Below are 27,985 nucleotides of genomic sequence, written 5' to 3'. Positions count from 1 at the left end.
TAATCCTCTTCAGCTCACTCCTCACCTGTGCTGCTGTGACAGTCAGTGGTTGGCAGGGGGACCGTGTGCTGGGGGGATGGGTGAGTCCAGGCGAAGTGGGGAGCTGATGGTCCGGGGCAGATAAGCGAAGAGGAACAGATGCAGGGCATTGTCCAGGTGTGGAAGAGGGAGCATGCAGCTGTGCAGGGGGAGGGGCGGGTGACCGATCAAACCTCAAGAAGTGAGCATTTAAATCATTCACCCACTGTAGATCCCCCTCTGTCTGGGCAGGGGGGATTTTAAAGCCCGAGATGGTTTTCAGGCTCCTCCACACTCCCTGAATGTTCTTTTGCTGCAGCTGCTCCTCCATCCTCCTCTTGTAGCCGGCCTCAGCCTGCCTGATCTTCCTCCTCAGCTCCTTCTGCACAGTCCTCAGCTCCTCCTTGTTCCCTGACCTGAAGGCTCTCTTCTTCTCCTTCAGCAGAGCCTTCAGTTCACGGTTAATCCATGGCTTGTTGTTTGGAAAACACCGCACCGTCCGGGAGGGAACAATGTTCTCAAAACAGAAGTTGATGTAGTCCGTGATGCACTCTCTGATGGTGTTGATGTCCTCCCCATGTGGGTCATAAAGCTCAGTCCAGACAGTGGTGCTGAAGCAGTCCCTCAGAGCCTCCTCGCTCTCAGCAGACCACATCCTCACCTCACGGGACACCACAGGCTGCCTGCGCACGATGGGTTCATACACAGGCCTCAGGTGTACATTTAAGGACATACGGTTATGATGTACAAAAAAATCTATGTAAAAAAAATACGGTGTCAAAAATAATAATATATATATAATAACATATATAGTAACAGAATCTTAAAGGTGGTATAGATGATTTTTTTCAGCAAAAATCATATTTCCTCGTGGCGTGGATAAATCATTAGTCCTGCCACGTATCAATCATAAAACGCACCTACCGCTCACCTGCAGCCGCGTGTGGCTCGTCCCCACGTTTCCGCGTGCCTAAGCGCATGGATCTATCATAATATAGTTCCCTCAGTGTACGGGGCAAAATGAAGACGAGAAAGATAGTTCGAGCTGACGCAGAAGTGGACAGAAATCTACGGGAGACGAGAGATGCGATGCGCTCCGTTGCGCTAATAAACAAACGCACGTGTGTGTTGTATCAGTCCGCACGGGGGAGTGGCATGTGCACTTCCACCTGCGTTCTCAAATCGCCGAAAAATCGTCCATTCCGCCTTTAATACAGATATTCAGTATTGTGTGTAACCAAATATATTTTCAAAGTAATCTTGCCATCACCTGCTTGTCTCCATGGAAACAAGTAGGTTTAATGCATATATACTGTGGAACACCAGAAATGTTACGCGATGCACCTGTGTTTTACTCACATAAACGTACAAATAAAGTATTACACATTTTCATCACGTCATTTGTTTGATGTGTTGAAATTCAGACATAATAACTATTCACAGATGCAGTATAAAGTATTTGAGTGAACTAGAACTCACTAAAAATGTGCAAAAATTCAAATTTCGCCAGATTTATTTGTGTTGAAAATCAAAGTGACCGTTTGAACCTGGAGTGTCTCAGGATTCCATGGATTAAGTTATAGCCATACTTCAGCCCATTCTTACGGAAGATTATTGCATTCACGTCAATTAAAAATTCAGTTTTTATGGGAAAAGTGAATCCTGTTATGACTTTTACACTCTGAAGAGAACGTTCTATGTCCAGTTTGATGCAGGTTTAATCTGGAGCTTCACTGACTCCATTTACTTTAACGCGGATGTTTAGGATGTCCAAGTGCGTTGAAACGACAGTATTTGCTTTAACTTATTAATAGTGAAAAGTGTTAATAATTATTTTTGCCTAATGGTCTGAAGAAGCGGTCAAAGTCTGTTGCTGTAACTGTCCAGAAAACCTGCGGCGCGACAACACGACTGCACTTATCCTGGCTCACGGCTTCATCCTGCGTCCTTCAGTCAGAACCGCAGTAAAAGTACCACAGTAAAAGTACCACAGTTACAGAGGTAGTGCAGCGAGATGGAGACTGTGGCCATAAACAACGTTGCAGACATCAGTGTGATCGTGGGATATTTCCTCCTCGTGGTCTGCGTTGGCCTCTGGGTGAGTTTGTGCTTTTATTCAATTATATATTTATATTTATTTAATTTTGTGTTCATTTATTTATGTATTAATGTGTGTATTTATTTCTTTATGTTCATTTATTTGTGTTTATTTATTTGTGTATTTATTTATTTATTATTGTTTATTTATTAGTGTATTTATTTATTAGTGTATTTATTTATTAGTGTATTTATTTATTTGTGTTCATTTATTTTTGTATTTATCTATTTGTGTATTTATTTGTGTATTTATTTATTTATTTGTGTATATTTATTAGTGTATTTATTTATTTGTGTTTATTTATAAATGTATTTATACATTTGTGTATTTATTTATTTATTTGTGTTTATTTATTCATGTACATATCTGTGTATTTTTTATTTGTGTTAATTTATGTATTTATTTGAGTATTTATTTATTTATTTGTGTATTTAATTATTTGTGTATTTATTGATTGATTTACGACTCGCACAGTCGCAGCAACAACCACAAAATACCAAAGTTAATTTGAGCAAAACAAAAACACAGGTTATGATTTGCTGCTGCTCAGACTTCCGGAACATTCTCTCTGTGGAACGTTCTAGAGCGAGAACGTCTCCACGACGACAAGACGACGATGGATCCTAAACCAGAAGAGTTTACAATAAATAAGACCTAGTGACGCACGTGAAGCAGGTGAAATGTAGTTTTACCTTTGACTATTGTCCACTCCTGCGTCACATGACTAAATGTCTCAAAGGCGTCATGGCAACAGAGGAAGAAACTGCGGTAATGAACGGCAACGAGCCTGAAATGTGACTTTAGAGTTCATCTTTGTCTTTAAATGAAGCTGTAAAGTATAAAACATCTTAAAAACAGATTAAACCTGAGCCTCGTCTGGTCCCAGTGACTTTTAAAGAGTTTATTGAGCCTTAAATCTGCTAAATCTGGACATTTGACTCACTTTCCACCTTCTAATGTCTAAAGTGTTATAAACCTGTTATAAACCTGTTATAAACCCTGTGACGTTTACTGACATCGACTGTTGAAATGACGTGTTTGCGCATGATCGCGGCGAAGGCGTGGCACAAACGTAATCCACAATCTAAATAAATAAAACTGTTTTTGTCTTTCCACAGTCGATGTTTCGGACCAATCGGAGCACAGTGGGCGGGTACTTCCTGGCTGGGCGGAGCATGACCTGGTGGCCCGTGAGTGTTCGAGTTGGACGTTTTGAAACACAAATACTTCTGAGAATACTAGAACTCTTGCCACTTTGCATGTGCTACACAGACTTTATGTTATTTGTCTTTTCATTATGTAAAGTTTGTTTTTAATTTAAGTTTGTCTGTTTTATGATCTTAATCTCCTCTTTATTTATCCACATGTCACATTTCTTGATTTGAAAACTGCTTTGAGTCCGTGCAGAAGTGTAAAGTCACAAAAAGGCCCACAGATAATGGTAATCATGGTGACATCACACTCTGGTGCTGCTGCCCTCTAGAGGACAGAATGTTCACTGTGGGTCTGCCAACAAACAGAGTCTGATAACTAAGGATTCTTTCTCTTCTGTCACGCCCACAAAGACCCCGTTTTTCCAGAAGTGTGTGACTGTGGTCAGGAGGGGCCAGTGGACTTACAGAGGTCACTCCAGACTGAGGCGGAGCTGTTTGTTTCGGGTCGTTAGCAGCTGGCTATTGCTAGTGGATATGCTAATAAACGTTAGCCTAATGTAAGAATGTTTTAAGGAGCCTCATTTGTCCGGGTGTTATATTTAAGGATCAGGCACAAAGTCCGTGCGCTTGAAAGCTTTGAGGGCGTGTCCGGAGCAGAGGGTGTGTCCGGAGCAGAGGGAGTGTCCGGTGCAGAGGGCGTGTCCAGTGCAGAGGGCGTGTCCAGTGCAGAGGGCGTGTCCGGAGCAGAGGGTGTGTCCGGAGCAGAGGGTGTGTCCGGTGCAGAGGGCGTGTCCGGAGCACAGGTCGTGTCCGGAGCAGAGGGTGTGAGGGCGTGTCCGGAGCAGAGGGCGTGTCTGAAGCAGAGGGTGTGTCCGGAGCAGAGGGTGTGTCCGGAGCAGAGGACGTGTCCGGTGAGGAGGGCGTGTCTGGTGCAGAGGGCATGTCCGGAGCAGAGGGTGTGTCCGGAGCAGAGGGCGTGTCCGGTGCAGAGGGCGTGTCCGGTGCAGAGGGCATGTCCGGAGCAGAGGGTGTGTCCGGAGCAGAGGGTGTGTCCGGTGCAGAGGGTGTGTCCGGAGCAGAGGGTGTGTCCGGTGCAGAGGGCGTGTCCGGAGCACAGGTCGTGTCCGGAGCAGAGGGTGTGAGGGCGTGTCCGGAGCAGAGGGCGTGTCTGAACCAGAGGGTGTGTCCGGAGCAGAGGGTGTGTCCGGAGCAGAGGGTGTGTCCGGTGCAGAGGGCGTGTCCGGAGCAGAGGTTGTGTCCGGAGCAGAGGGTGTGAGGGCGTGTCCGGAGCAGAGGGCGTGTCTGAAGCAGACGGTGTGTCCGGAGCAGAGGGTGTGTCCGGTGCAGAGGGCGTGTCCGGAGCAGAGGTCGTGTCCGGAGCAGAGGGTGTGAGGGCGTGTCCGGAGCAGAGGGGGCGTGTCCGAAGCAGAGCGTGTGTCCGGAGCAGAGGGCGTGTCCGGAGCAGAGGGCGTGTCCGGGGCAGAGGGCGTGTCCGGGGCAGAGGGCGTGTCCGGAGCAGAGGGCGTGTCCGGAGCAGAGGGCGTGTCCGGGCAGAGGGCGTGTCCGGAGCAGAGGGCGTGTCCGGAGCAGAGGGCGTGTCCGGGCAGAGGGCGTGTCCGGGGCAGAGTGCGTGATCAGTGTTTCATGCGCTGTTTTCACCTCAGTGTAACGCCCCTTTCTTCCAGGTGGGGGCGTCGCTGTTCGCCAGTAACATCGGCAGCGGTCACTTTGTGGGTTTGGCGGGAACAGGAGCGGCCAGTGGCATCGCTGTGGGCGGCTTCGAGTGGAACGTGAGATGGATCATTTAACCTACTGGTTCCTCTGTGGTTCCTCTGTAGTTCCTCTGTGGTTCCTCTGTGGTTCCTCAGTGGTTCCTATGTGGTTCCTCTGTGGTTCCTCAGTGGTTCCTCTGTGGTTCCTCTGTGGTTCCTCGTTGGTTCCTCAGTGGTTCCTCTGTGGTTCCTCTGTGGTTCCTCTGTGGTTCCTCAGTAGTTCCTCTGTGGTTCCTCAGTGGTTCCTCAGTGGTTCCTCCGTGGTTCCTTAGTGGTTCCTCTGTGGTTCCTCTGTGGTTCCTCTGTGGTTCCTCTGTGGTTCCTCAGTGGTTCCTCAGTGGTTCCTCTGTGGTTCCTATGTGGTTCCTCTGTGGTTCCTCTGTGGTTCCTCAGTGGTTCCTATGTGGTTCCTCTGTGGTTCCTCAGTGGTTCCTCTGTGGTTCCTCTGTGGTTCCTCTGTGGTTCCTCAGTGGTTCCTCAGTGGTTCCTCTGTGGTTCCTATGTGGTTCCTCTGTGGTTCCTCTGTGGTTCCTCAGTGGTTCCTATGTGGTTCCTCTGTGGTTCCTCAGTGGTTCCTCTGTGGTTCCTCTGTGGTTCCTCGTTGGTTCCTCAGTGGTTCCTCTGTGGTTCCTCTGTGGTTCCTCTGTGGTTCCTCAGTGGTTCCTCTGTGGTTCCTCAGTGGTTCCTCAGTGGTTCCTCCGTGGTTCCTTAGTGGTTCCTCTGTGGTTCCTCTGTGGTTCCTCTGTGGTTCCTCTGCATCATTTTTAATGATCTCTCTAGTTTATCTCTTTCTTTCTTTCTCTGTTTTCTCTATGGTTCCTTTCTGGTTTTTCTCTGTTTCTTCAGCAGTTCTCCTCATGGTTCTCCTCATGGTTCTCCTCATGGTCCTCCTCATGGTTCTCCTCATGGTTCTCCTCATGGTTCTCCTCATGGTTCTCCTCATGGTTCTCCTCATGGTTCTTCTCTGTGTTTCCTCATGGTTTTCCTCATAGTTCTCCTCATGGTTCTCCTCATGGTTCTCCTCTGTGTTTCCTCATGGTTCTCCTCATAGTTCTCCTCATGGTTCTCCTCATGGTTCTCCTCTGTGTTTCCTCATGGTTCTCCTCATAGTTCTCCTCATGGTTCTCCTCTGTGTTTCCTCCAGGCCTTGTTCATAGTTCTTCTCCTTGGATGGGTCTTCGTGCCGGTTTATCTCACTGCAGGGGTGAGATCTTACAATCTAATGACCTTATGGTCTTTTTTACATTCTGAAATGATGCTGAAGTTTGTAAAATATATAATAATAAATATATATTATATAATATAGTCCTGCTGAAAAGTGTAAAAGTTGATGTGTGTTCTATTATAAGGGCTGTACATTTCAAATAAACAACTTAATTATACAAATATTGAGGCTTTTCACAATGGTCCAACATCATCTGAGACAAGGCTGAGGGGTGAGACAGGGCTGTGGGATGAGACAGGGCTGAGGGATGAGACAGGGCTGTGGGATGAGACAGGGCTGTGGGATGAGACAGGGCTGAAGGATGAGACAGGGCTGTGGGATGAGACAGGGCTGAAGGATGAGACAGGGCTGAAGGATGAGACAGGGCTGTGGGATGAGACAGGGCTGAAGGATGAGACAGGGCTGAGGGGTGAGACAGGGCTGTGGGATGAGACAGGGCTGAGGGATGAGACAGGGCTGTGGGATGAGACAGGGCTGTGGGATGAGACAGGGCTGAAGGATGAGACAGGGCTGTGGGATGAGACAGGGCTGAGGGATGAGACAGGGCTGTGGGATGAGACAGGGCTGAAGGATGAGACAGGGCTGAAGGATGAGACAGGGCTGAGGGATGAGACAGGGCTGAGGGGTGAGACAGGGCTGAAGGATGAGACAGGGCTGAAGGATGAGACAGGGCTGAGGGGTGAGACAGGGCTGAAGGATGAGACAGGGCTGAAGGATGAGACAGGGCTGAGGGGTGAGACAGGGCTGAAGGATGAGACAGGGCTGAAGGATGAGACAGGGCTGTGGGGTGAGACAGGGCTGAGGGGTGAGACAGGGCTGTGGGGTGAGACAGGGCTGAGGGGTGAGACAGGGCTGTGGGATGAGACAGGGCTGAGGGATGAGACAGGGCTGAAGGATGAGACAGGGCTGAAGGATGAGACAGGGCTGAGGGGTGAGACAGGGCTGAAGGATGAGACAGGGGGATGAGACAGGGCTGAGGGATGAGACAGGGCTGAAGGATGAGACAGGGCTGAGGGGTGAGACAGGGCTGAAGGATGAGACAGGGCTGAAGGATGAGACAGGGCTGAGGGGTAAGACAGGGCTGAAGGGATGAGACAGGGCTGAGGGATGAGACAGGGCTGAAGGATGAGACAGGGCTGAAGGATGAGACAGGGCTGAGGGGTGAGACAGGGCTGAAGGATGAGACAGGGGGATGAGACAGGGCTGAGGGATGAGACAGGGCTGAAGGATGAGACAGGGCTGAAGGATGAGACAGGGCTGAGGGATGAGACAGGGCTGAGGGGTGGGACAGGGCTGAAGGATGAGACAGGGCTGAAGGATGAGACAGGGCTGAGGGGTGAGACAGGGCTGAAGGATGAGACAGGGCTGAAGGATGAGACAGGGCTGAAGGATGAGACAGGGCTGAGGGGTGAGACAGGGCTGAGGGGTGAGACAGGGCTGAAGGATGAGACAGGGCTGAAGGATGAGACAGGGCTGAGGGGTGAGACAGGGCTGAGGGGTGAGACAGGGCTGAAGGATGAGACAGGGCTGAGGGATGAGACAGGGCTGTGGGGTGAGACAGGGCTGAGGGGTGAGACAGGGCTGTGGGATGAGCCAGGGCTGAGGGATGAGACAGGGCTGAGGGGTGAGACAGGGCTGAGGGGTGAGACAGGGCTGAAGGATGAGACAGGGCTGAAGGATGAGACAGGGCTGAGGGATGAGACAGGGCTGAGGGGTGAGACAGGGCTGTGGGATGAGCCAGGGCTGAGGGGTGAGACAGGGCTGAGGGGTGAGACAGGGCTGAAGGATGAGACAGGGCTGTGGGGTGAGACAGGGCTGAGGGGTGAGACAGGGCTGAGGGGTGAGACAGGGCTGAGGGGTGAGACAGGGCTGAAGGATGAGACAGGGCTGAGGGGTGAGACAGGGCTGAGGGATGAGACAGGGCTGAAGGATGAGACAGGGCTGAAGGATGAGACAGGGCTGAGGGGTGAGACAGGGCTGTGGGATGAGACAGGGCTGAAGGATGAGACAGGGCTGTGGGATGAGACAGGGCTGTGGGGTGAGACAGGGCTGAGGGGTGAGACAGGGCTGAAGGATGAGACAGGGCTGAGGGGTGAGACAGGGCTGAGGGATGAGACAGGGCTGAGGGATGAGACAGGGCTGACGGGTGAGACAGGGCTGAAGGATGAGACAGGGCTGAAGGATGAGACAGGGCTGTGGGGTGAGACAGGGCTGAAGGATGAGACAGGGCTGAAGGATGAGACAGGGCTGAGGGGTGAGACAGGGCTGAAGGATGAGACAGGGCTGAAGGATGAGACAGGGCTGTGGGGTGAGACAGGGCTGAGGGGTGAGACAGGGCTGTGGGGTGAGACAGGGCTGAGGGGTGAGACAGGGCTGTGGGATGAGACAGGGCTGAGGGATGAGACAGGGCTGAAGGATGAGACAGGGCTGAAGGATGAGACAGGGCTGAGGGGTGAGACAGGGCTGAAGGATGAGACAGGGGGATGAGACAGGGCTGAGGGATGAGACAGGGCTGAAGGATGAGACAGGGCTGAGGGGTGAGACAGGGCTGAAGGATGAGACAGGGCTGAAGGATGAGACAGGGCTGAGGGGTAAGACAGGGCTGAAGGGATGAGACAGGGCTGAGGGATGAGACAGGGCTGAAGGATGAGACAGGGCTGAAGGATGAGACAGGGCTGAGGGGTGAGACAGGGCTGAAGGATGAGACAGGGGGATGAGACAGGGCTGAGGGATGAGACAGGGCTGAAGGATGAGACAGGGCTGAAGGATGAGACAGGGCTGAGGGATGAGACAGGGCTGAGGGGTGGGACAGGGCTGAAGGATGAGACAGGGCTGAAGGATGAGACAGGGCTGAGGGGTGAGACAGGGCTGAAGGATGAGACAGGGCTGAAGGATGAGACAGGGCTGAAGGATGAGACAGGGCTGAGGGGTGAGACAGGGCTGAGGGGTGAGACAGGGCTGAAGGATGAGACAGGGCTGAGGGGTGAGACAGGGCTGAAGGATGAGACAGGGCTGAAGGATGAGACAGGGCTGTGGGGTGAGACAGGGCTGAGGGGTGAGACAGGGCTGAAGGATGAGACAGGGCTGAGGGATGAGACAGGGCTGTGGGGTGAGACAGGGCTGAGGGGTGAGACAGGGCTGTGGGATGAGCCAGGGCTGAGGGATGAGACAGGGCTGAGGGGTGAGACAGGGCTGAGGGGTGAGACAGGGCTGAAGGATGAGACAGGGCTGAAGGATGAGACAGGGCTGAGGGATGAGACAGGGCTGAGGGGTGAGACAGGGCTGTGGGATGAGCCAGGGCTGAGGGGTGAGACAGGGCTGAGGGGTGAGACAGGGCTGAAGGATGAGACAGGGCTGTGGGGTGAGACAGGGCTGAGGGGTGAGACAGGGCTGAGGGGTGAGACAGGGCTGAGGGGTGAGACAGGGCTGAAGGATGAGACAGGGCTGAGGGGTGAGACAGGGCTGAGGGATGAGACAGGGCTGAAGGATGAGACAGGGCTGAAGGATGAGACAGGGCTGAGGGGTGAGACAGGGCTGTGGGATGAGACAGGGCTGAAGGATGAGACAGGGCTGTGGGATGAGACAGGGCTGTGGGGTGAGACAGGGCTGAGGGGTGAGACAGGGCTGAAGGATGAGACAGGGCTGAGGGGTGAGACAGGGCTGAGGGATGAGACAGGGCTGAGGGATGAGACAGGGCTGACGGGTGAGACAGGGCTGAGGGGTGAGACAGGGCTGAGGGGTGAGACAGGGCTGAAGGATGAGACAGGGCTGAGGGATGAGACAGGGCTGAAGGATGAGACAGGGCTGAAGGATGAGACAGGGCTGAGGGATGAGACAGGGCTGAAGGATGAGACAGAGCTGTGGGGTGAGACAGGGCTGTGGGATGAGACAGGGCTGAGGGGTGAGACAGGGCTGAGGGGTGAGACAGGGCTGAGGGATGAGACAGGGCTGAGGGATGAGACAGGAATGAGGGGTGAGACAGGGCTGACGGGTGAGACAGGGCTGAGGGGTGAGACAGGGCTGTGGGGTGAGACAGGGCTGAGGGATGAGACAGGGCTGAGGGATGAGACAGGGCTGAGGGGTGAGACAGGGCTGACGGGTGAGACAGGGCTGAGGGGTGAGACAGGGCTGAGGGATGAGACAGGAATGAGGGGTGAGACAGGGCTGACGGGTGAGACAGGGCTGAGGGGTGAGACAGGGCTGTGGGGTGAGACAGGGCTGAGGGATGAGACAGGGCTGAGGGATGAGACAGGGCTGAGGGGTGAGACAGGGCTGACGGGTGAGACAGGGCTGAGGGGTGAGACAGGGCTGAGGGATGAGACAGGGCTGAGGGGCGAGACAGGGCTGAGGGGTGAGACAGGGCTGAGGGGTGAGACAGGGCTGTGGGGTGAGACATCACGATGTTTTTCCCGTGCAGGTGATCACGATGCCCGAGTATCTGAAGAAGCGTTTTGGAGGCTCCAGGATCAGTCTGTACCTGTCAATCATCTCACTTTTCCTCTACATCTTCACCAAGATATCAGTGAGTTCTATGTGTCGCCATGGAAACAACTCTCCTGAGAAACCCTGGCTCTTTTAAGGTGGACATGTGTGTGTGTGTGTGTGGGTGTGTGTGTGTGTGTTTTAAGGTGGACATGTGTGTGTGTGTGTGTGTGTGTTTTAAGGTGGACATGTGTGTGTTTTAAGGTGGACATGTGTGTGTGTGTGTGTGTTTTAAGGTGGACATGTGTGTGTGTGTGTGTGTGTGTGTGTGTGTGTGTTTTAAGGTGGACATGTGTGTGTGTGTGTGTGTGTTTTAAGGTGGACATGTGTGTGTTTTAAGGTGGACATGTGTGTGTTTTAAGGTGGACATGTGTGTGTGTGTGTGTGTGTGTGTGTGTGTGTTTTAAGGTGGACATGTGTGTGTTTTAAGGTGGACATGTGTGTGTTTTAAGGTGGACATGTGTGTGTTTTAAGGTGGACATGTGTGTGTTTTAAGGTGGACATGTGTGTGTTTTAAGGTGGACATGTGTGTGTTTTAAGGTGGACATGTGTGTGTTTTAAGGTGGACATGTTCTCCGGGGCCGTCTTCATTCAACAGGCTTTGGGCTGGAACATCTACATCTCTGTCATCGCTCTGCTCCTCATCACTGCCCTTTACACTGTCACAGGTAAAACCACCAGAACCAGGTCCAGACTCAGGTCCAGACTCAGGTCCAGACTCAGGTCCAGACTCAGGTCCAGACTCAGGTCCAGACCAGGTCCAGACTCAGGTCCGGACTCAGGTCCAGACTCAGGTCCAGACTCAGGTCCAGACCAGGTCCAGACTCAGGTCCGGACTCAGGTCCGGACTCAGGTACTGGCTCAGGTCCAGACCAGGTCCAGACTCAGGTCCAGACTCAGGTCCAGACTCAGGTCCAGACTCAGGTCCAGACTCAGGTCCGGACTCAGGTACTGGCTCAGGTCCAGACCAGGTCCAGACTCAGGTCCAGACTCAGGTCCGGACTCAGGTACTGGCTCAGGTCCAGACTCAGGTCCGGACTCAGGTCCGGACTCAGGTACTGGCTCAGGTCCAGACTCAGGTCCGGACTCAGGTCCGGACTCAGGTACTGGCTCAGGTCCAGGTCCAGTTTGACTTGTCTTTCTGCTTGACACTTGTCCACAGGAGGACTGGCAGCTCTGATGTACACAGACACAGTGCAGACCATTGTGATCATCGCTGGAGCCTGTGTCCTCACCGGATACTGTGAGTTTATATATATATATATATATATATATATATATATATATATATATATATATATATATATATATATATATATATATATATATTATATATAATATAATGAAATATTTAAACAACATTAATTCTATCCCAGACTAGTTTGAAGTCACAGCTCAAAAACATCATTAACCTGACAGTTGTTTTTTGGTAATTATTAATTTTAAAGCTGATTCTTCAGCTGACGAAGAAGAAACTTTGAACAACTTGTGACCTGAAGCTTTGAGGCCTTAGTCCCACTTTAATGCCACTTTAATCCCACTTTAATGCCACTTTAATGCCACTTTAATGCCACTTTAATCCCACTTTAATGCCACTTTGATGCCACTTTAATGCCACTTTAATCCCACTTTAATGCCACTTTAATGCCACTTTAATGCCACTTTAATCCCACTTTAATGCCACTTTGATGCCACTTTAATGCCACTTTAATCCCACTTTAATGCCACTTTAATGCCACTTTAATCCCACTTTAATGCCACTTTAATGCCACTTTAATGCCACTTTAATGCCACACTGTGGAACATTCCAGGCAATAACATCTCCATGAAGTCCAGCAGGTGCCGGACCTCTGGTCCCTCAGACCTCTGGTCCCTCAGACCTCTGGTCCCTCAGACCTCTGGTCCCTCAGACCTCTGGTCCCTCAGACCTCCGGTCCCTCAGACCTCCGGTCTACCCTTTAAAGGAGGGACAATAATCTACCTTTAAAGGGTAGAAAAGGTTCTAAACGTGTTCATCTGGAGCCTTTTCTGGCACGATCTCCTCGTTCCTCCAGGAACATGTTCAGTTCTCGTGCAGTGTTGTTGCGTTGTTGTGTTGTTGTGTTGTCGTGATGTTGTGTTGTTGTGTTGTCGTGTTGTCGTGTTGTTGTGTTGTGATGTTGTTGTGTTGTTGTTATGTTGTGTTGTTGTGATGTTGTGTTGTTGTGTTGTTGTTGTTATGATGTTATGTTGTTGTTGTGTTGTTGTGATGTTGTGTTGTTGTGTTGTTGTTGTTGTTGTGTTGTTGTGATGTTGTCTCGTTGTTGTTGTTGTGATGTTGTGTTGTCGTATTGTTGCGTTGTTGTTGTTGTTTCTGTGTTGTTGTTGTGTTGTTGTGATGTTATGTTGTTGTGTTGTTGTGATGTTATGTTGTTGTGTTGTTGTGTTGTTGTGATGTTATGTTGTTGTGATGTTGTGTTGTTGTGATGTTGTTTTGTTGTTGTGTAGTTGTGATGTTGTTGTTGTGATGTTGTGATGTTGTTGTTGTTGTTGAGCAGACTCTTCTCTCTGTGCTCAGCCTTCTCTGCAGTTGGAGGGTATGACGCCCTGCTGCACAGATACTCTTCTTCTCTGCCCCTGAACCGCTCGTCTCTGGACCCGGCTCGTTACTCCATCGCCCCCTGGTGTTACACGCCGCGCACTGACGCCTTCAGCCTCCTGAGAGACGCTTCCACCGCAGACCTGCCCTGGCCCGGAGTCCTGCTGGGGATCGCCATCGTGGGAGGATGGTACTGGTGCACGGACCAGGTCTGAACCGGGCTAAACTGGGACTAAACCAGGGCTAAACCAGGGCTAAACCAGGACTGGACTAAACCAGGACTAAACCAGGACTAAACCAGGGCTAAACCAGGACTAAACCAGGACTAAACCAGGACTAAACCAGGGCTAAACCAGGACTGGACTAAACCAGGACTAAACCAGGACTGGACTAAACCAGGACTAAACCAGGACTAAACCAGGGCTAAACCAGGACTAAACCAGGACTAAACCAAGACTAAACCAGGGCTAAACCAGGACTAAACCAGGATTAAACCAGGACTAAACCAGGGCTAAACCAGGACTAAACCAGGGCTAAACCAGGGCTAAACCAGGATTAAACCAGGACTAAACCAGGGCTAAACCAGGACTAAACCAGGATTAAACCAGGACTAAACCAGGGCTAAACCAGGACTAAACCAGGACTAAACCAGGACTAAACCAGGACTAAACTGGGATTTTTGGGCCACTTTGATCATCATTGGGCAAAAATCTAAATCTTAAACAGACGTTAAAGTCTTCTGTGTTTCAGGTGATCATGCAGAGATGTTTAGCCGCTCAGACGTTAAAGCCTTCTGTGTTTCAGGTGATCGTGCAGAGATGTTTAGCCGCTCAGACGTTAAAGCCTTCTGTGTTTCAGGTGATCGTGCAGAGATGTTTAGCCGCTCAGACGTTAAAGCCTTCTGTGTTTCAGGTGATCGTGCAGAGATGTTTAGCCTCTCAGACGTTAAAGCCTTCTGTGTTTCAGGTGATCGTGCAGAGATGTTTAGCCTCTCAGACGTTAAAGCCTTCTGTGTTTCAGGTGATCGTGCAGAGATGTTTAGCCTCTCAGACGTTAAAGCCTTCTGTGTTTCAGGTGATCGTGCAGAGATGTTTAGCCTCTCAGACGTTAAAGCCTTCTGTGTTTCAGGTGATCGTGCAGAGATGTTTAGCCTCTCAGACGTTAAAGCCTTCTGTGTTTCAGGTGATCGTGCAGAGATGTTTAGCCTCTCAGACGTTAAAGCCTTCTGTGTTTCAGGTGATCGTGCAGAGATGTTTAGCCGCTCAGACGTTAAAGCCTTCTGTGTTTCAGGTGATCGTGCAGAGATGTTTAGCCGCTCGCAGTCTCTCAGACGTTAAGGCCGGCTGTATTCTCTGTGGATACCTGAAGGTTCTGCCCATGTTCCTGATGGTGTTTCCCGGGATGATCAGCCGCGTTCTTTACCCAGGTCTGGAACTACAGTACTTTTACTTTTACTTTTACTTTTGTACTTTGTTACTTTCCACCATTGGAAGTATGAGAGTCATATCGACTTCTCTGTCTTTGTGGTTCATTCTTCCATCGCCTCCATGTTCATAATGTTTGGACCATTTTAGAACAAACTTTCCTGGTCATAAACAGGTCATAAACTGAGTCTGCGCTGCCCCCGGTGGCCACTCGTGTCATCGCAGCTGTTACACACCTGCTGTGGGGGCGGAGTTTGTGCGCCCAATCGCACTGTGTGTACCTCATACCTCCAGACCACGCCCCTCACTCAGGCTCCGCCCCTTTCACGCCCTTCAGCCCCACAAGCCCCGCCCCTTACACACCCCTTTTGTCTCCCAGGCCACGCCCAGTTTAACAGCTCTTTTTGAAGTTTTGAATCGGTTTAGTCGGACTTGAATATGATTTTCTCGAACATTTAACACATTCTTATCTTTATGTTTCATGTCGGTGTGATTCCTCATTCGTCCAGAAGGGGTCTGAGGCAGAGGGCGGTTCTAAGAGTCCAGCTGACTGTCTTTGAACCTATAACTCCCTCATAAGTGACTGAATAATGCATCGAAGAGTCTTGTCAGGCACAATTCTGATGTGTTTGTTTGTTTGTGTGTTTGTTTGTTTGTTTGTTTGTGTGTTTGCTCAGACGAGGTGGGCTGTGTGGTTCCAGAGCTCTGTCAGCAGATCTGTGGCACCGAGGTCGGCTGCAGTAACATCGCTTACCCCAAACTGGTGGTGTCCATCCTGCCCAACGGTGAGAGACACCAGTGTGAAAGACTCAGACGAGCTGCCGTTAGCGTGGCTGCCGTTAGCGTAGCTGCCGTTAGCGTAGCTCCCTCTGTGTAAACCTGTGCTCTTCTGTGCCTCAGGGCTGCGCGGGCTGCTGTTAGCCGTGATGCTAGCCGCCCTCATGTCCTCGTTGGCCTCCATCTTCAACAGCAGCAGCACTTTGTTCACTCTGGACATCTGGACCAGACTCAGACCCAGAGCGACCGAGAAGGAGCTGCTCATCGTGGGCAGGTCAGAAGAACCTCGCCAAGACCAAAGAGACGCCAACGGAATCATTTAGAGTCAAATCACCTTTCAGCCTGTCGGGGCAGGCTAGCTTCTGTTTATTTCCCCGCGGTAATTCCCTCCGCTGCCAGTCGATGGAGCGCTTACGCAAAACGCCTGACTGAGCGAAAGTCATGTGTGGTTTTGAGTGCAAACATTATTTAAAGTTCTAAAACACGAGAAAATCAAAGGAACAAGATCAATATTAAAGGACACAAATTCAAAAACCAAAGAACATGTGTCCTTTAATCCTGAAGCTGCACTCTCTCTCCTCCCCCTCTCCTCCCTCTCTCCCCTCTCTGTCTCCCCTCTCTCTCCACCCCTCTGTCTCTCTCCACACCTCTGTCTCTCTCTCTCCCCTCTCTCTCTCCCCTCTCTCTCTCCTCCCCCTGTCCTCCCTCTCTCCTCCCCCTCTCTCCCCTCTCTCCCCCCCTCTCTCTCCACCCCTCTGTCTCTCTCTCTCCCCTCTCTCTCTCCTCCCTCTCTCTCTCCTCCCTCTCTCCTCCCTCTCTCCTCCCTCTCTTCCCTCTCTCTCCCCTCTCTCTCTCCTCTCTCTCTTCCTTCCTCTCTCTGTCCTCTCTCTCTCCCCCCTCTGTCTCTCTCTCTCCCCCCTCTCCTCTCTCTCTTCCCTCCCCCTCCCTCTCTTCCTCCCTCTCTCTCCTCCCCTCTCTCACTCTCTCTCCTCTCTCTCCTCCCCCTCTCCTCCCTCTCTCCTCCCCCTCTCTCCCCTCTCTCCCCCCCTCTCTCTCCACCCCTCTGTCTCTCTCCCCCCTCTGTCTCTCTCTCTCCCCTCTCTCACTCTCTCTCCTCTCTCTCCTCCCCCTCTCCTCCCTCTCTCCTCCCCCTCTCTCCCCCCCTCTCTCTCCACCCCTCTGTCTCTCTCCCCCCTCTGTCTCTCTCTCTCCCCCCTCTCCTCTCTCTCTTCCCTCCCCCTCCCTCTCTTCCTCCCTCTCTCTCCTCCCCTCTCCTCCCCCTCCCTCTCCTCCCCTTCAGAGTGTGGGTGCTGTGCATCGTGGGCGTCAGTATCTGCTGGATCCCGGTGGTCCAGGCGTCTCAGAGCGGTCAACTCTTCGACTACATCCAGTCGGTCTGCAGTTACCTGGCTCCGCCCATCGCCGCCGTCTTCCTGCTCGCCGTCTTCATCAGGAGGGTCAACGAGAAGGTGCAGAGCTCACGTCACGGCGGGGAAAGTGTGGTAGACATGGCTAATACACGGTTTGGTGGACCAGGACAACACCGACCGATTAATCGACTAAACGACTCAAAACAACGGCCCAAGAAAACTGACAGGAAAGACGAAGCGGAGAATTGTTTGAAAATGTATGGAATTTGAAGGAAAATGTGAGGAAAATTGCCGGATAATGGTTCAAAATTTGAAAAAAATAAATGGCAAATCTGTGAAAAAATCTGAAGAATATAAATAAATTGGCGGAAGCGCAGACGGCACATTGTAACGATTATTTTAGTGTTCGACAGTCAAACGATCACTTCTTTTGTCCAGTGACTTTATGATGACATTTTTAACCAAATAAAAGCGGATGAATATCAGAGTTTAACATATTTGACTGAGATGAAGCTAAAGACAAAGAATTTTCCTGAAAAGAACACGAAGCACATGTTATTTATGACGTGTTTATGGCTTTAACGATCAGACGATGCAAAAAGACCACCTTATACCTTTATTTTGAAAGTTCATAACATCATTTTCATTTTTGATTAGCTGTTTTTGTAGCATTTATTTTAACTATAAATTAATTCTTGATATTCATATTTTGCATAACTTCAACCCAACATGAACAATATTATTTACATTTCGATGTATTGTCCATTTCTACGATTAATTGATTTTTAAAATTTTAATTTAAGTGTTAAATCTCGGGTTTAAAGTATTATTGATGAAAATCTGAGATCGTTTTTTGACATTTTGGTTTAATAATGCCACTGTTTCTGTGTTTGAGTCTTTGTTCTGGAGCTGCAACAATGAATCATGACAAAAAAAAGTTGTATTTTCATAATAAGTCATTTAAAATTCAAAATTACATAATTAAATCCTGAAGGAAATTAATCTTGGACACAAAATGAGAAAAAAAGACACAGAACAGGACACAGATCACTAGAATTTAGCTTCAGTTTGTTATTCCTGGACTAAACGCACACTAAAAGATTTTTTATAATAAAGACAGTGGCGTTATTATGTAAAAAATGTTAAAAAAGAATAAACTATGATCACAGTAACAAAATAAAACATATAAAGTCAAAATGTTCAGAAGAGTCGTCAGAGGAGACACTGTGCTTCTGTTTGTGTCCTGCAGGGGGCGTTCTGGGGTCTGATGGGGGGCCTCCTGATGGGCCTGTCCCGGATGATCCCAGAGTTCTGGTTTGGGACGGGCTCGTGCGTCTTCCCGTCCCACTGTCCCGGGATCATCTGTGGCGTTCACTACCTTCACTTTGGGATCGTGCTGTTCTTCTGCAGCGGCGCTCTGGTTCTGATGGTCAGCTTCTGCTCGCCGCCCATCCCGGACGCACACGTGAGGCCACGCCCACTTTCAACTGACCGCAACAAAACACAGAACCAGAGAACCGAACGGGAGACGAGGGCGCGGGACACGGGGACTTCAGGCGGGACACGGGGACTTCAGGCGGGGCGGGACACGGGCACTTCAGGCGGGGCGGGACACGGGCACTTCAGGCGGGACACGGGCACTTCAGGCGGGGCGGGACACGGGCACTTCAGGCGGGGCGGGACACGGGCACTTCAGGCGGGGCGGGACACGGGCACTTCAGGCGGGACACGGGCACTTCAGGCGGGGCGGGACACGGGCACTTCAGGCGGGGCGGGACACGGGCACTTCAGGCGGGACACGGGCACTTCAGGCGGGACACGGGCACTTCAGGCGGGGCGGGACACGGGCACTTCAGGCGGGACACGGGCACTTCAGGCGGGGCAGGACACGGGCACTTCAGGCGGGGCAGGACACGGGCACTTCAGGCGGGACACGGGCACTTCAGGCGGGACACGGGCACTTCAGGCGGGGCGGGACACGGGCACTTCAGGCGGGACACGGGCACTTCAGGCGGGGCAGGACACGGGCACTTCAGGCGGGGCAGGACACAGGCACTTCAGGCGGGGCGGGACACGGGCACTTCAGGCGGGGCGGGACACAAGAACTTCAGACGGGGCGGGGCACGGGCACTTCAGGCGGGACACGGGGACGTCAGGCGGGGCGGGACACGAGCACTTCAGGCGGGGCGGGACATGGGCACTTCAGGCGGGACACAGGCACTTCAGGCGGGGCAGGACACGGGCACTTCAGGCGGGACACGGGCACTTCAGGCGGGACACGGGCACTTCAGGCGGGGCGGGACACGGGCACTTCAGGCGGGACACGGGCACTTCAGGCGGGGCGGGACACGGGCACTTCAGGCGGGGCGGGACACGGGCACTTCAGGCGGGACACAGGCACTTCAGGCGGGGCGGGACACGGGCACTTCAGGCGGGACACGGGCACTTCAGGCGGGGCAGGACACGGGCACTTCAGGCGGGGCAGGACACAGGCACTTCAGGCGGGGCGGGACACGGGCACTTCAGGCGGGGCGGGACACAAGAACTTCAGACGGGGCGGGGCACGGGCACTTCAGGCGGGACACGGGGACGTCAGGCGGGGCGGGACACGAGCACTTCAGGCGGGGCGGGACATGGGCACTTCAGGCGGGACACAGGCACTTCAGGCGGGGCAGGACACGGGCACTTCAGGCGGGACACGGGCACTTCAGGCGGGGCAGGACATGGGCACTTCAGGCGGGACACGGGCACTTCAGGCGGGGCGGGACACGGGCACTTCAGGTGGGACACGGGCACTTCAGGCGGGGCGGGACACGGGCACTTCAGGCGGGACACGGGCACTTCAGGCGGGGCGGGACACGGGCACTTCAGGCGGGACACGGGCACTTCAGGCGGGGCAGGACACGGGCACTTCAGGCGGGGCAGGACACAGGCACTTCAGGCGGGGCGGGACACGGGCACTTCAGGCGGGGCGGGACACAAGAACTTCAGACGGGGCGGGGCACGGGCACTTCAGGCGGGACACGGGGACGTCAGGCGGGGCGGGACACGAGCACTTCAGGCGGGGCGGGACATGGGCACTTCAGGCGGGACACGGGCACTTCAGGCGGGGCAGGACACGGGCACTTCAGGCGGGGCAGGACATGGGCACTTCAGGCGGGACACGGGCACTTCAGGCGGGGCGGGACACGGGCACTTCAGGTGGGACACGGGTAATTCAGGCAGGGCAGGACATGGGCACTTCAGGCGGGACACGGGCACTTCAGGCGGGGTAGGACATGGGCACTTCAGGCGGGACACGGGCACTTCAGGCGGGGCGGGACACGGGCACTTCAGGCGGGGCGGGACACGGGCACTTCAGGCGGGGCGGGACACGGGCACTTCAGGCGGGACCACCAATTCATTTGTAGTGTTTTTACAGTCACAGAACTTAGTTTTCCTGGAGTCGTTTTGCTCATTAAACTGGGCGTCGTTTGTTTTATTCTCATTATTCCTGCATTTGCATATTTAGAATGATTCGTCTTTCAAATATTGACTTTGTGTGTTTTGCGTCAGCTGCATCGCCTCGTGTTCAGTCTGCGTCACTCCAAAGAGCCCAGGATCGACCTGGACCAAACCCCGGAACACAACGAGAACAGTGAACCAGGTGAGACGGTCCCAGACTCGCCTGTCACTGCCCGTTTGACCCCCAAACTCACCTGTCACTGCCCGTTTGACCCCCAGACTCACCTGTCACTGCCCGTTCGACCCCCACTCACCTGCCACTGCCCGTTTGACCCCCACTCACCTGCCACTGCCCGTTTGACCCCCAGACTCACCTGTCACTGCCCAATTGACCCCCAGACTCACCTGTCACTGCCCAATTGACCCCCAGACTCACCTGTCACTGCCCAATTGACCCCCAAACTCACCTGTCACTGCCCGTTTGACCCCCAGACTCACCTGTCACTGCCCGTTCGACCCCCACTCACCTGCCACTGCCCGTTTGACCCCCAGACTCACCTGTTACTGCCCGTTTGACGACGTAGTCGTGTTTAATGTCACTTTTCTTTCCGTTTCCATCAGTTGTTGAAGAGGAGGAAGAGGAGGCCGGTGTTTGCGCTGTGATTGGTCGGTTTTGCGGCGGTGGCAGCTCTAAGACCCGCCCACTGGACCCCTCGACCAATGAGCCGCCTCCGCTGCCCGACATCAGTGAAAAGCCACTGTTTAAAATCATTGTGGATGTGAACGCTTTGATCATGATGACGGCCGCTGTGTTTCTGTGGGGGTTCTTCGCCTGAACCGGGTCTGAACCAGAAGAACAAGGCCTTAAAGCATAAATCTGGGACTAATCCGATATTAAACCAGAACTAAACCTGGACCAAACAGGATGTAAATCAGGTCGAAGACGAGGGTTAAACCAGGGACTAAACCAAGACTCAAGTAGAACTAAACCAGGAAGAAAAACAGGTTTGAACCAAGTTTAAATGAGGAACTAATCAAGAATAAACTAGGAGAAAACTATCTAATCTAAAACTGGACAAAACCAGGTCTAAATCAAGCCAAAACTAGCACTGACCCAGGGTTGAGCCAGGACTAAACCAGGTGGGTTGGATTAATCAGGTAAATCAGGGACAAATGCCAGACTAAACTGGGACTAAACTAGGTTTGAACAAGGAAAAATATGACTTAAACTGGATTTAACGCAGTGTCCAGGACAAAACCAGGACTAAAGCAGTGTCGGGAGTGTTTCACAGATCCTTCAACTCAATAAACTCTTCTCTCTATGTCTCTGCCTCAAGTCTATGAACCTGGACTAAAGCAGGACTAAACTAAGATTAAACCAGGACTGAACTTAGAAAAATATGACTTAAAATGGTCTTAAGTGTCCAGGACTAAACCAGAAAGAGACCGTACAAGAGCGCCCTCTTCTGTTCGGAGTGAGACCTGAGTGTTTCACAGATCCTTCAACTCAATAAACTCTTCTCTCTATGTCTCTGCTTCAAGTCTTTGAAACCAGGACTAAAGCAGGACAACTTCCTCTATAGATTTCTCTGGGACATGTTCCTCAGAGACATAAAGATCAGGCTCCTGCACCACAAGAGTCTGACAACACAAGGATCTGTCATGTCCGAGTCTGATTTATTACACTTTTAAGTCCAATAAAAGAGGCCAAATTTGAAATTATACACCCATTTTCAGTCCGCTCGAGTTTACTTAAAAACAAAATAAAAAATCTTAAATATCTAAATGTTTGTCTAATGTGTCGACAAATGAAGCAAAACATGTAAATCTGTAAACTTTTCATAAAACGTGTAATACATTTATTTTCTTATGGAGTTTTCATGCAAGTAAACATCAGGAGAGGTTTCAGGCATAAAACTTCCCCTGCGTCCTCCTTTGGACCGGTTCTGGTCCCTCTACGGTCAGTCTTTTGTCCAGTGTTCACAAAATAAAACACACAAACAACATTTAATCATCACTTTTTATATTTATTCAAGCAGATTTTCCCATGGAGCATTGTACACGTCTCACCCAGCGCTTTCTCCCCAGATTTAAAACTCTTTAAAAACGCGTCGTTCACGTTCTTTTTCGTCCGTCGTCTTTCTGCCGGGACGAGGCCGGAAGCAAAAAACAAACAAACAAACAAACAAACAAACAAACAAACCCAGAGGAGAGCGCTTTTTGGACAAATGAAATAAGTTTAAAGTAGTCATCACCAACCAGGCACTGAACTTCCTCCGAAACGCCGGCGGAATCGCCCGACGTCGCGCTCCCAAACTCTGTGCAACTTCTGTTCTCGATGTCCTGGCGGGAAAGAGGTAGGGGCGGGGCTTAAGGCTGGAAGCTGGTGTCGGAGAAAAAAAACGTGCGAATGTTCGACGACATCGTGACCGCGGCGACAGCTTTGGCGAATAAAAGGATGCTTCCCGAAGGCGTCGGGCGGGAAGAAAACGACAGCATTCTCGTGGAGTTCTTCGTAGGCGGCGGCGGCGGCGGAAGGGGGCGGGGCAAAGGTCCGGAAACGTCGAGCGAAAAAGAGACGTCGAGATGCGGCGCGACCGAACCGCGAAAATTCACACAATGGCGGACACAACACCTCAAAGAGAAACCACAAAGTAAAAAGTCTAAAAGGAGTTGAACGGTTGAAAGTGACGCGCGGATAAGGCGTCTGCACCAGAATGAGGGCGCGGCCAGGGGGCGGGGTCACGCTTTGGCGGTAAAGTGCGTCTGCGGGGCGGGTCGGCGAGGGTGTGGCGGCCGATCCGCGGTAAAACACATTCATCAATAAATATACAGTGAGGTTTGAGCGGAGCGGGAATGTGCCAGAATGTGACTTTAAATCCAACACAAAAGAGCAAAATGATGCTAAAACGGACCATTATTTTAGTGTTCCACGTCAAACAATTCTATCTGTGGAACATTTAGACTTTTTAATTCACACATTATTAACCAAATGAAGATGTGAATGTGACTGAAGCTTCTAGAGCATATTCATGAATAAAGTGTGTTATTGAGGGAAATATTGATTTGTTTTAAAAAGGTCTTTTTGAGTTTTAGAGTCGCTAATGTCGCTAACGATTACAATGATCAACATAAACGGTTATTTTTTATAATCGCCGAGTCACGATTCGATTCAACTTTGCAGCTCAGCGTAAACAAACCGCAACAGAAACGTCACTTTAATACGCTGCACGTTTGTGTTTTTGAGCTCATTTTAATTAAAGTGTGTTAAAATATCAAACCCCGACACGTTCGTAAACGATTTAGTGACGACACATTTGACACATTCACAGTTTTCATGATTAAAATGGATGCGTTTCATATTTGTTTCTACAGCTCGAGCTTCAAATAGTGGAACAATCCCGGAATCTCATGTGGAATAAATCAACTATTGCTAAATCATATCATTAAATATGATTCCCAGCTCTAGTTTTGATAGATTTATATTCTCTTTTGCAAAACTACAGTTGATCTTATCCACATTGATACATTTCTACCTTAAGCTCTATTTAAGGTCATATATTCCACTACATAAACTTGTTTGAGCTTTTTAAACCTGGAGTGTTTCGTTTGCACACATTAGCGCGTCCTGCAGAGCTTAGAACATTTTATCGTCTTAAAAATGTTTTAAAAAACATGATTAGTTCATTTTAAACTCATCCAGAGACTCTAATTATTAATTTTCACAATTTTCAGGAGGCCAGAGAAGTTTTATCACTGCTAACGGCGACTAGCATGCTAACGGCGACTAGCATGCTAACGGCGACTAGCATGGAGCCGGATTTATCACAGTTTATTTCATGAAGCGAGTCACTAAAGACGAAACGCTAACGTTAAAAGGCGTAATAACGTCTTGAGCTGGTTTCACACCGATAGATTTATTTGTTCCATTACCAAAATAAAATAAATAAAACCAAGTCAAATCCATACTTTTCGTAAAACATTCAAAACAACACACTTGGCGGATTGGGAGCACTTTTCCCGTTGATTTGACGGTAGTTTTCGATTCGGTTGCAAAAGAACAGGACATTTCAAAGTTTCCGTGGGAATTATCGGGAATTCATCAGAATAAACCGGGAATAAACACTTCAGACGGCGGTTTCTTAAAAAGGAGCGACGTACGGAAGCGTCAAAGTGCATTTATGGAAATATAGCGTCACAATCACGACGTTAACGAGATTTTAAAGAGTCGGATGTGATGAAGAGCGCGGACGATAACGAGGTTTTAGAGCCAATACATTTAGATTTTTCTGAAATTTCCCGCCCTTTTGCAACCCTCGTTTCAACAGCAAGAAGGATGAAACTGGGACATTTAAAGGTTTGCGTCAGAGATATTATCCGTTCGTCTTATTTGAAATCTTCCAGAAGTTATGACACTAGAACCCGGAAAATCCACTCAAACCTCTTCATTTTGGTGCAGACTTCGACTCTCTGGATCAAAAAGAACATTCTCCCACATTCTCGCATCCGCAAAAAGTCCGTAAAGTGTTATCTAACCACCACAACATGGCTATTTCACCATCAAACATGAGAACAGCAGCATTTAAGGGGTGCGACGAGCGAGCGGGACATTCAAAAGTAAATGGAAGTCAAACCGGACGCCGCCAAAAATGGAAAAACGGTTTCAACGTCTGCTCGGTACAATCTGGCGGCGGAGAAACATTCCCACTAACGTGAGCGCCGCAGCGAGACGTTTCTACCCGTGAAACGTCCGGGAGCGTCGCGTACTCCGGGTCGCCGTCGGCAACCGCGCGACGGCCCGGTTTGGCACGACTTTCCAGGTCTCGTTTAAAGGGTTAATGTCGAACTCGAGTCACCGACGTACGACTGATGATGTAGAAAGTCTAGTTCTACTGGAGTCCTGGTTTAGTCCTTCTCTAGTTCTGCTCGAGTCCTGGTTTAGTCCTTCTCTAGTTCTACTGGAGTCCTGGTTTAGTCCTTCTCTAGTTCTACTGGAGTCCTGGTTTAGTCCTTCTCTAGTTCTACTGGAGTCCTGGTTTAGTCCTTCTCTAGTTCTACTCGAGTCCTGGTTTAGTCCTTCTCTAGTTCTACTGGAGTCCTGGTTTAGTCCTTCTCTAGTTCTACTCGAGTCCTGGTTTAGATCTAGTTTAGTTCTGGTTCAGATCCAATAGAAACCTGGACAGTGCCTCATTTTAGCACTAGTTTAGTCCGGGTTTGGACCGTTTGCAAGTCCTGGTTTAGTCTTAGTCTAGTTCTACTCAAGTCTTGGTTTAGTCTAAGCTTGGTCCTACTTTAGTCCTGGTTTAAACCTGGTTCAGTTCTGATCCTCGTCTTATAATAACATTTGTAGAACCAAACATTAGGTGCAGTGAGTCTGGGATAATAATTTAGCCTTTAATGAGTGTAAACCCAGTGTAAACCGTATGTAAACCCGATCTAAACCGTGCCAAACCGGGCCGTCGCGCGCTCTCAGACGTTTCCACCACATTTCCAGCAGAGGCCGAGTAGAGTTATAGCTTTATTGGGGTACATTTCTGCCGCCTCTACCTGGCCTCGTCCCGCCGCTCGTCCCGGCGCGCCCGCACGGCCTGGCCCTCGCCCGAGTGCTGCACCCAGTTGTTGTCGTGCAGCCCCACCCTGCAGCCCGGCGTGTCCTTGTCCGTCCTGCGGCAGCACATCCAGTACGATCTCCCGTAAGGCAAGTCGTGGTGGTAAGGTTTGGGGTGCCAGCGGCAGAGCGACACGTCCCCGCGCGCGTACTGCCGCTTGCACTGCTTGCACGGGTCGTCGCGGTACAGCGGGTCCTGGTTCCAGCGCGAGTCCACCGCCCGCACGCCGTAGGTCTCGATGAGCGCCTTGAAGTAGTGGCAGGTGCACTTGAGGGCGGCGAGTGAGTGCGTGGGCAGGTAGGCCAGGATGTTCACCGTGATGTGGTCGGGCAGCAGGAGCATGTACTGGCGAGGCTCGAGCAGGCGTTGGATCTGGAAGCGGATCTCCAAGAAGTCGTGCGAGACGTGGCGGTAGAGCCGGCACAGCGACGAGTCCGAGCAGTCCTCCCCGTCAATGGGCGACTCTGGCCTGGCGTGGTCAGAGTTCACCGCCGAGTCGCCGCCGCCGCCGTTGTTGTTGTTGTTTGCACAGTCGGCCGCTTTCCCCGACGCGTTGGAAGAAGCGTTCGCACTTTTGAGTTCCTCGTCCGGGCTGCGCTGGAGGAAAAAGAGCTGCCCGGGAGGCGGGTCGTCGCACTGATCGGGCGCCGAGGCGAAACACACCGTCTCCTCCTGGACGTTCTCGGTGCTGTCTTTGCCGAAGAAGACGCACTGGTCCACGGCGCCGGTCACCACAACCTCCACGTGAAAACCCGTCACTCGTTCCCTGATTTTCTTCTCCGCGCCGCCGTGTTCCTGCTTCGAGTCCGAGCCGTTCGTAGAGTTCGAGTCCGCGCTGGAGTCGCCGTCTTGCTTGGGCGCGGCGGCGGCGGTCGCGGCTAAGAGCAGGCTGCCCGGGTCGCGTGACGACGGGCTCACCAGCTGGTACAGGTCGCAAGTGATCTTTTCTTTGGAGCGAGTGTTGGACTGGCCCGTTCCTCCACCGCAGGTCATGAACATGCAGCGCGACCGGCCCGCCGGCTCTAACGGCGAGCGTGAATCGATGTTGGACACCCGGAACGCGATCCTGACCTCGCCGTGGCTGTGCGTGGGCGGCGGAGGCGGCGTGACCAGGCCCGAACTCGCACCTCTCGTTGAGTCATCTTTGTCTTTTTGAGGATCGATCCCGTGCCCTAAATGCAAGCCGTTTTCTAAATGTTGCGACTCGAAATGCGCGATGGCTTCGGCGACTCTGCACGACTCCTGCTGCTCGTCCAGCTCCTGGTCGGTCTGGATCGGGGACGAGGAGTCGGGCAGGTCTTTCGAAGGCCGATTCGGTACAAAAACTAAAGGTGTTGGGTCTGAAATGGTCTCGCGGAGGAGCTGGTGGTCGGAGGCTTGCGATTGGTCGTGGAGAGAGCCGTGCAGGCCCACGATGCCTTGCAGGGCCAACGCCGTGCGCTGCTCGACCAGCGCGACCATCTCGGCGACGGAAAGGAGGTCCGCCTCTTGCAGTCCCGACCCGGCGTCGCTGGCCCCGCCCAGACCCGTAGAGTCCTCGTGGCTCCGCTCGGCCGATGGCGTCGAAGGCAGCGAGGAGCGGGTGGGCGGGTCGTAGGAGGAGCAGCGGCGCCGGCGTTTGGCTTTGCTGCAGTCGGTCGCCCAGTTCCCCTTCACCTGAGGGCGAAACCAAGAGTCAGCCACAGACATGACACTGACCTTTACACTTCAAACATGTGCTAAAGTCTCTCAGCATCTGACCTTCATGGCGCTGGGTCTGGCCAGCCCCGCCCCGCTGATCTGATGAGCCACGAAGAAGGCGATCTTCTCCTTGGTGTTTCCGGGTTTGATGACGTACCACGTGTCCAGCAGCACTCGGCCGTCCTCCACCTGCGCCCCGCCGGACGAGGGGGCGGGCGAGGGCGCGGCGGGCGAGGGAGCGGGAGACGGCGCCGAGGGGACGTCCGGCTCCGGAGGCGTGTTCTCCACGTCGCCCGCGTCCAGCTCCGACACGGCGTCCTCTGGGAGCATGCAGCCATCGTCGCCCGAAGCGTC

General features: G+C 51.7%; 2 protein-coding genes across 2 annotated transcripts in view; one reads left to right on the top strand and one right to left on the bottom strand.

Annotated features, from left to right (window-relative positions):
• The first annotated feature begins 1,890 nt into the window (after positions 1 to 1,890).
• Positions 1,891 to 21,186, top strand: slc5a2 (solute carrier family 5 member 2). The gene is made up of 15 exons (XM_072456015.1): positions 1,891 to 2,116; positions 3,235 to 3,306; positions 4,956 to 5,060; positions 6,187 to 6,246; positions 10,685 to 10,789; positions 11,312 to 11,417; positions 11,912 to 11,992; positions 13,307 to 13,536; positions 14,618 to 14,753; positions 15,429 to 15,536; positions 15,652 to 15,802; positions 16,829 to 16,997; positions 18,148 to 18,363; positions 20,454 to 20,544; positions 20,964 to 21,186. Exons 1-15 carry the CDS (start codon positions 2,033 to 2,035, stop codon positions 21,176 to 21,178), a joined length of 1,929 nt encoding a protein of 642 aa, XP_072312116.1. The 5' UTR covers positions 1,891 to 2,032; the 3' UTR covers positions 21,179 to 21,186.
• Positions 21,187 to 22,348: 1,162 nt separating this feature from the next.
• Positions 22,349 to 27,985, bottom strand: part of fbxo46 (F-box protein 46) — a 13,987-nt gene continuing 8,350 nt past the window's right edge. Inside the window, exons 3-4 of the mRNA XM_072456003.1 lie at positions 27,692 to 27,985; positions 22,349 to 27,607 (exon numbers count right to left, since the gene is read on the bottom strand). The exon at positions 27,692 to 27,985 is cut by the window's right edge and continues 14 nt beyond it. Of these exons, the coding sequence (XP_072312104.1) occupies positions 25,886 to 27,607; positions 27,692 to 27,985 (2,016 nt within the window). The 3' untranslated portion in view covers positions 22,349 to 25,885. The remainder of the gene's footprint in view (positions 27,608 to 27,691) is intronic.

This window comes from Eucyclogobius newberryi, unplaced genomic scaffold (assembly GCF_026437365.1).
Source record: "Eucyclogobius newberryi isolate DKJ021-1_F unplaced genomic scaffold, fEucNew1.0.hap1 SCAF_10, whole genome shotgun sequence".
NCBI lineage: Eukaryota > Metazoa > Chordata > Actinopteri > Gobiiformes > Gobiidae > Eucyclogobius > Eucyclogobius newberryi.
Note: the sequence above shows the minus strand (reverse complement) of the source record. Positions and strands in the feature narration are given on the sequence as shown.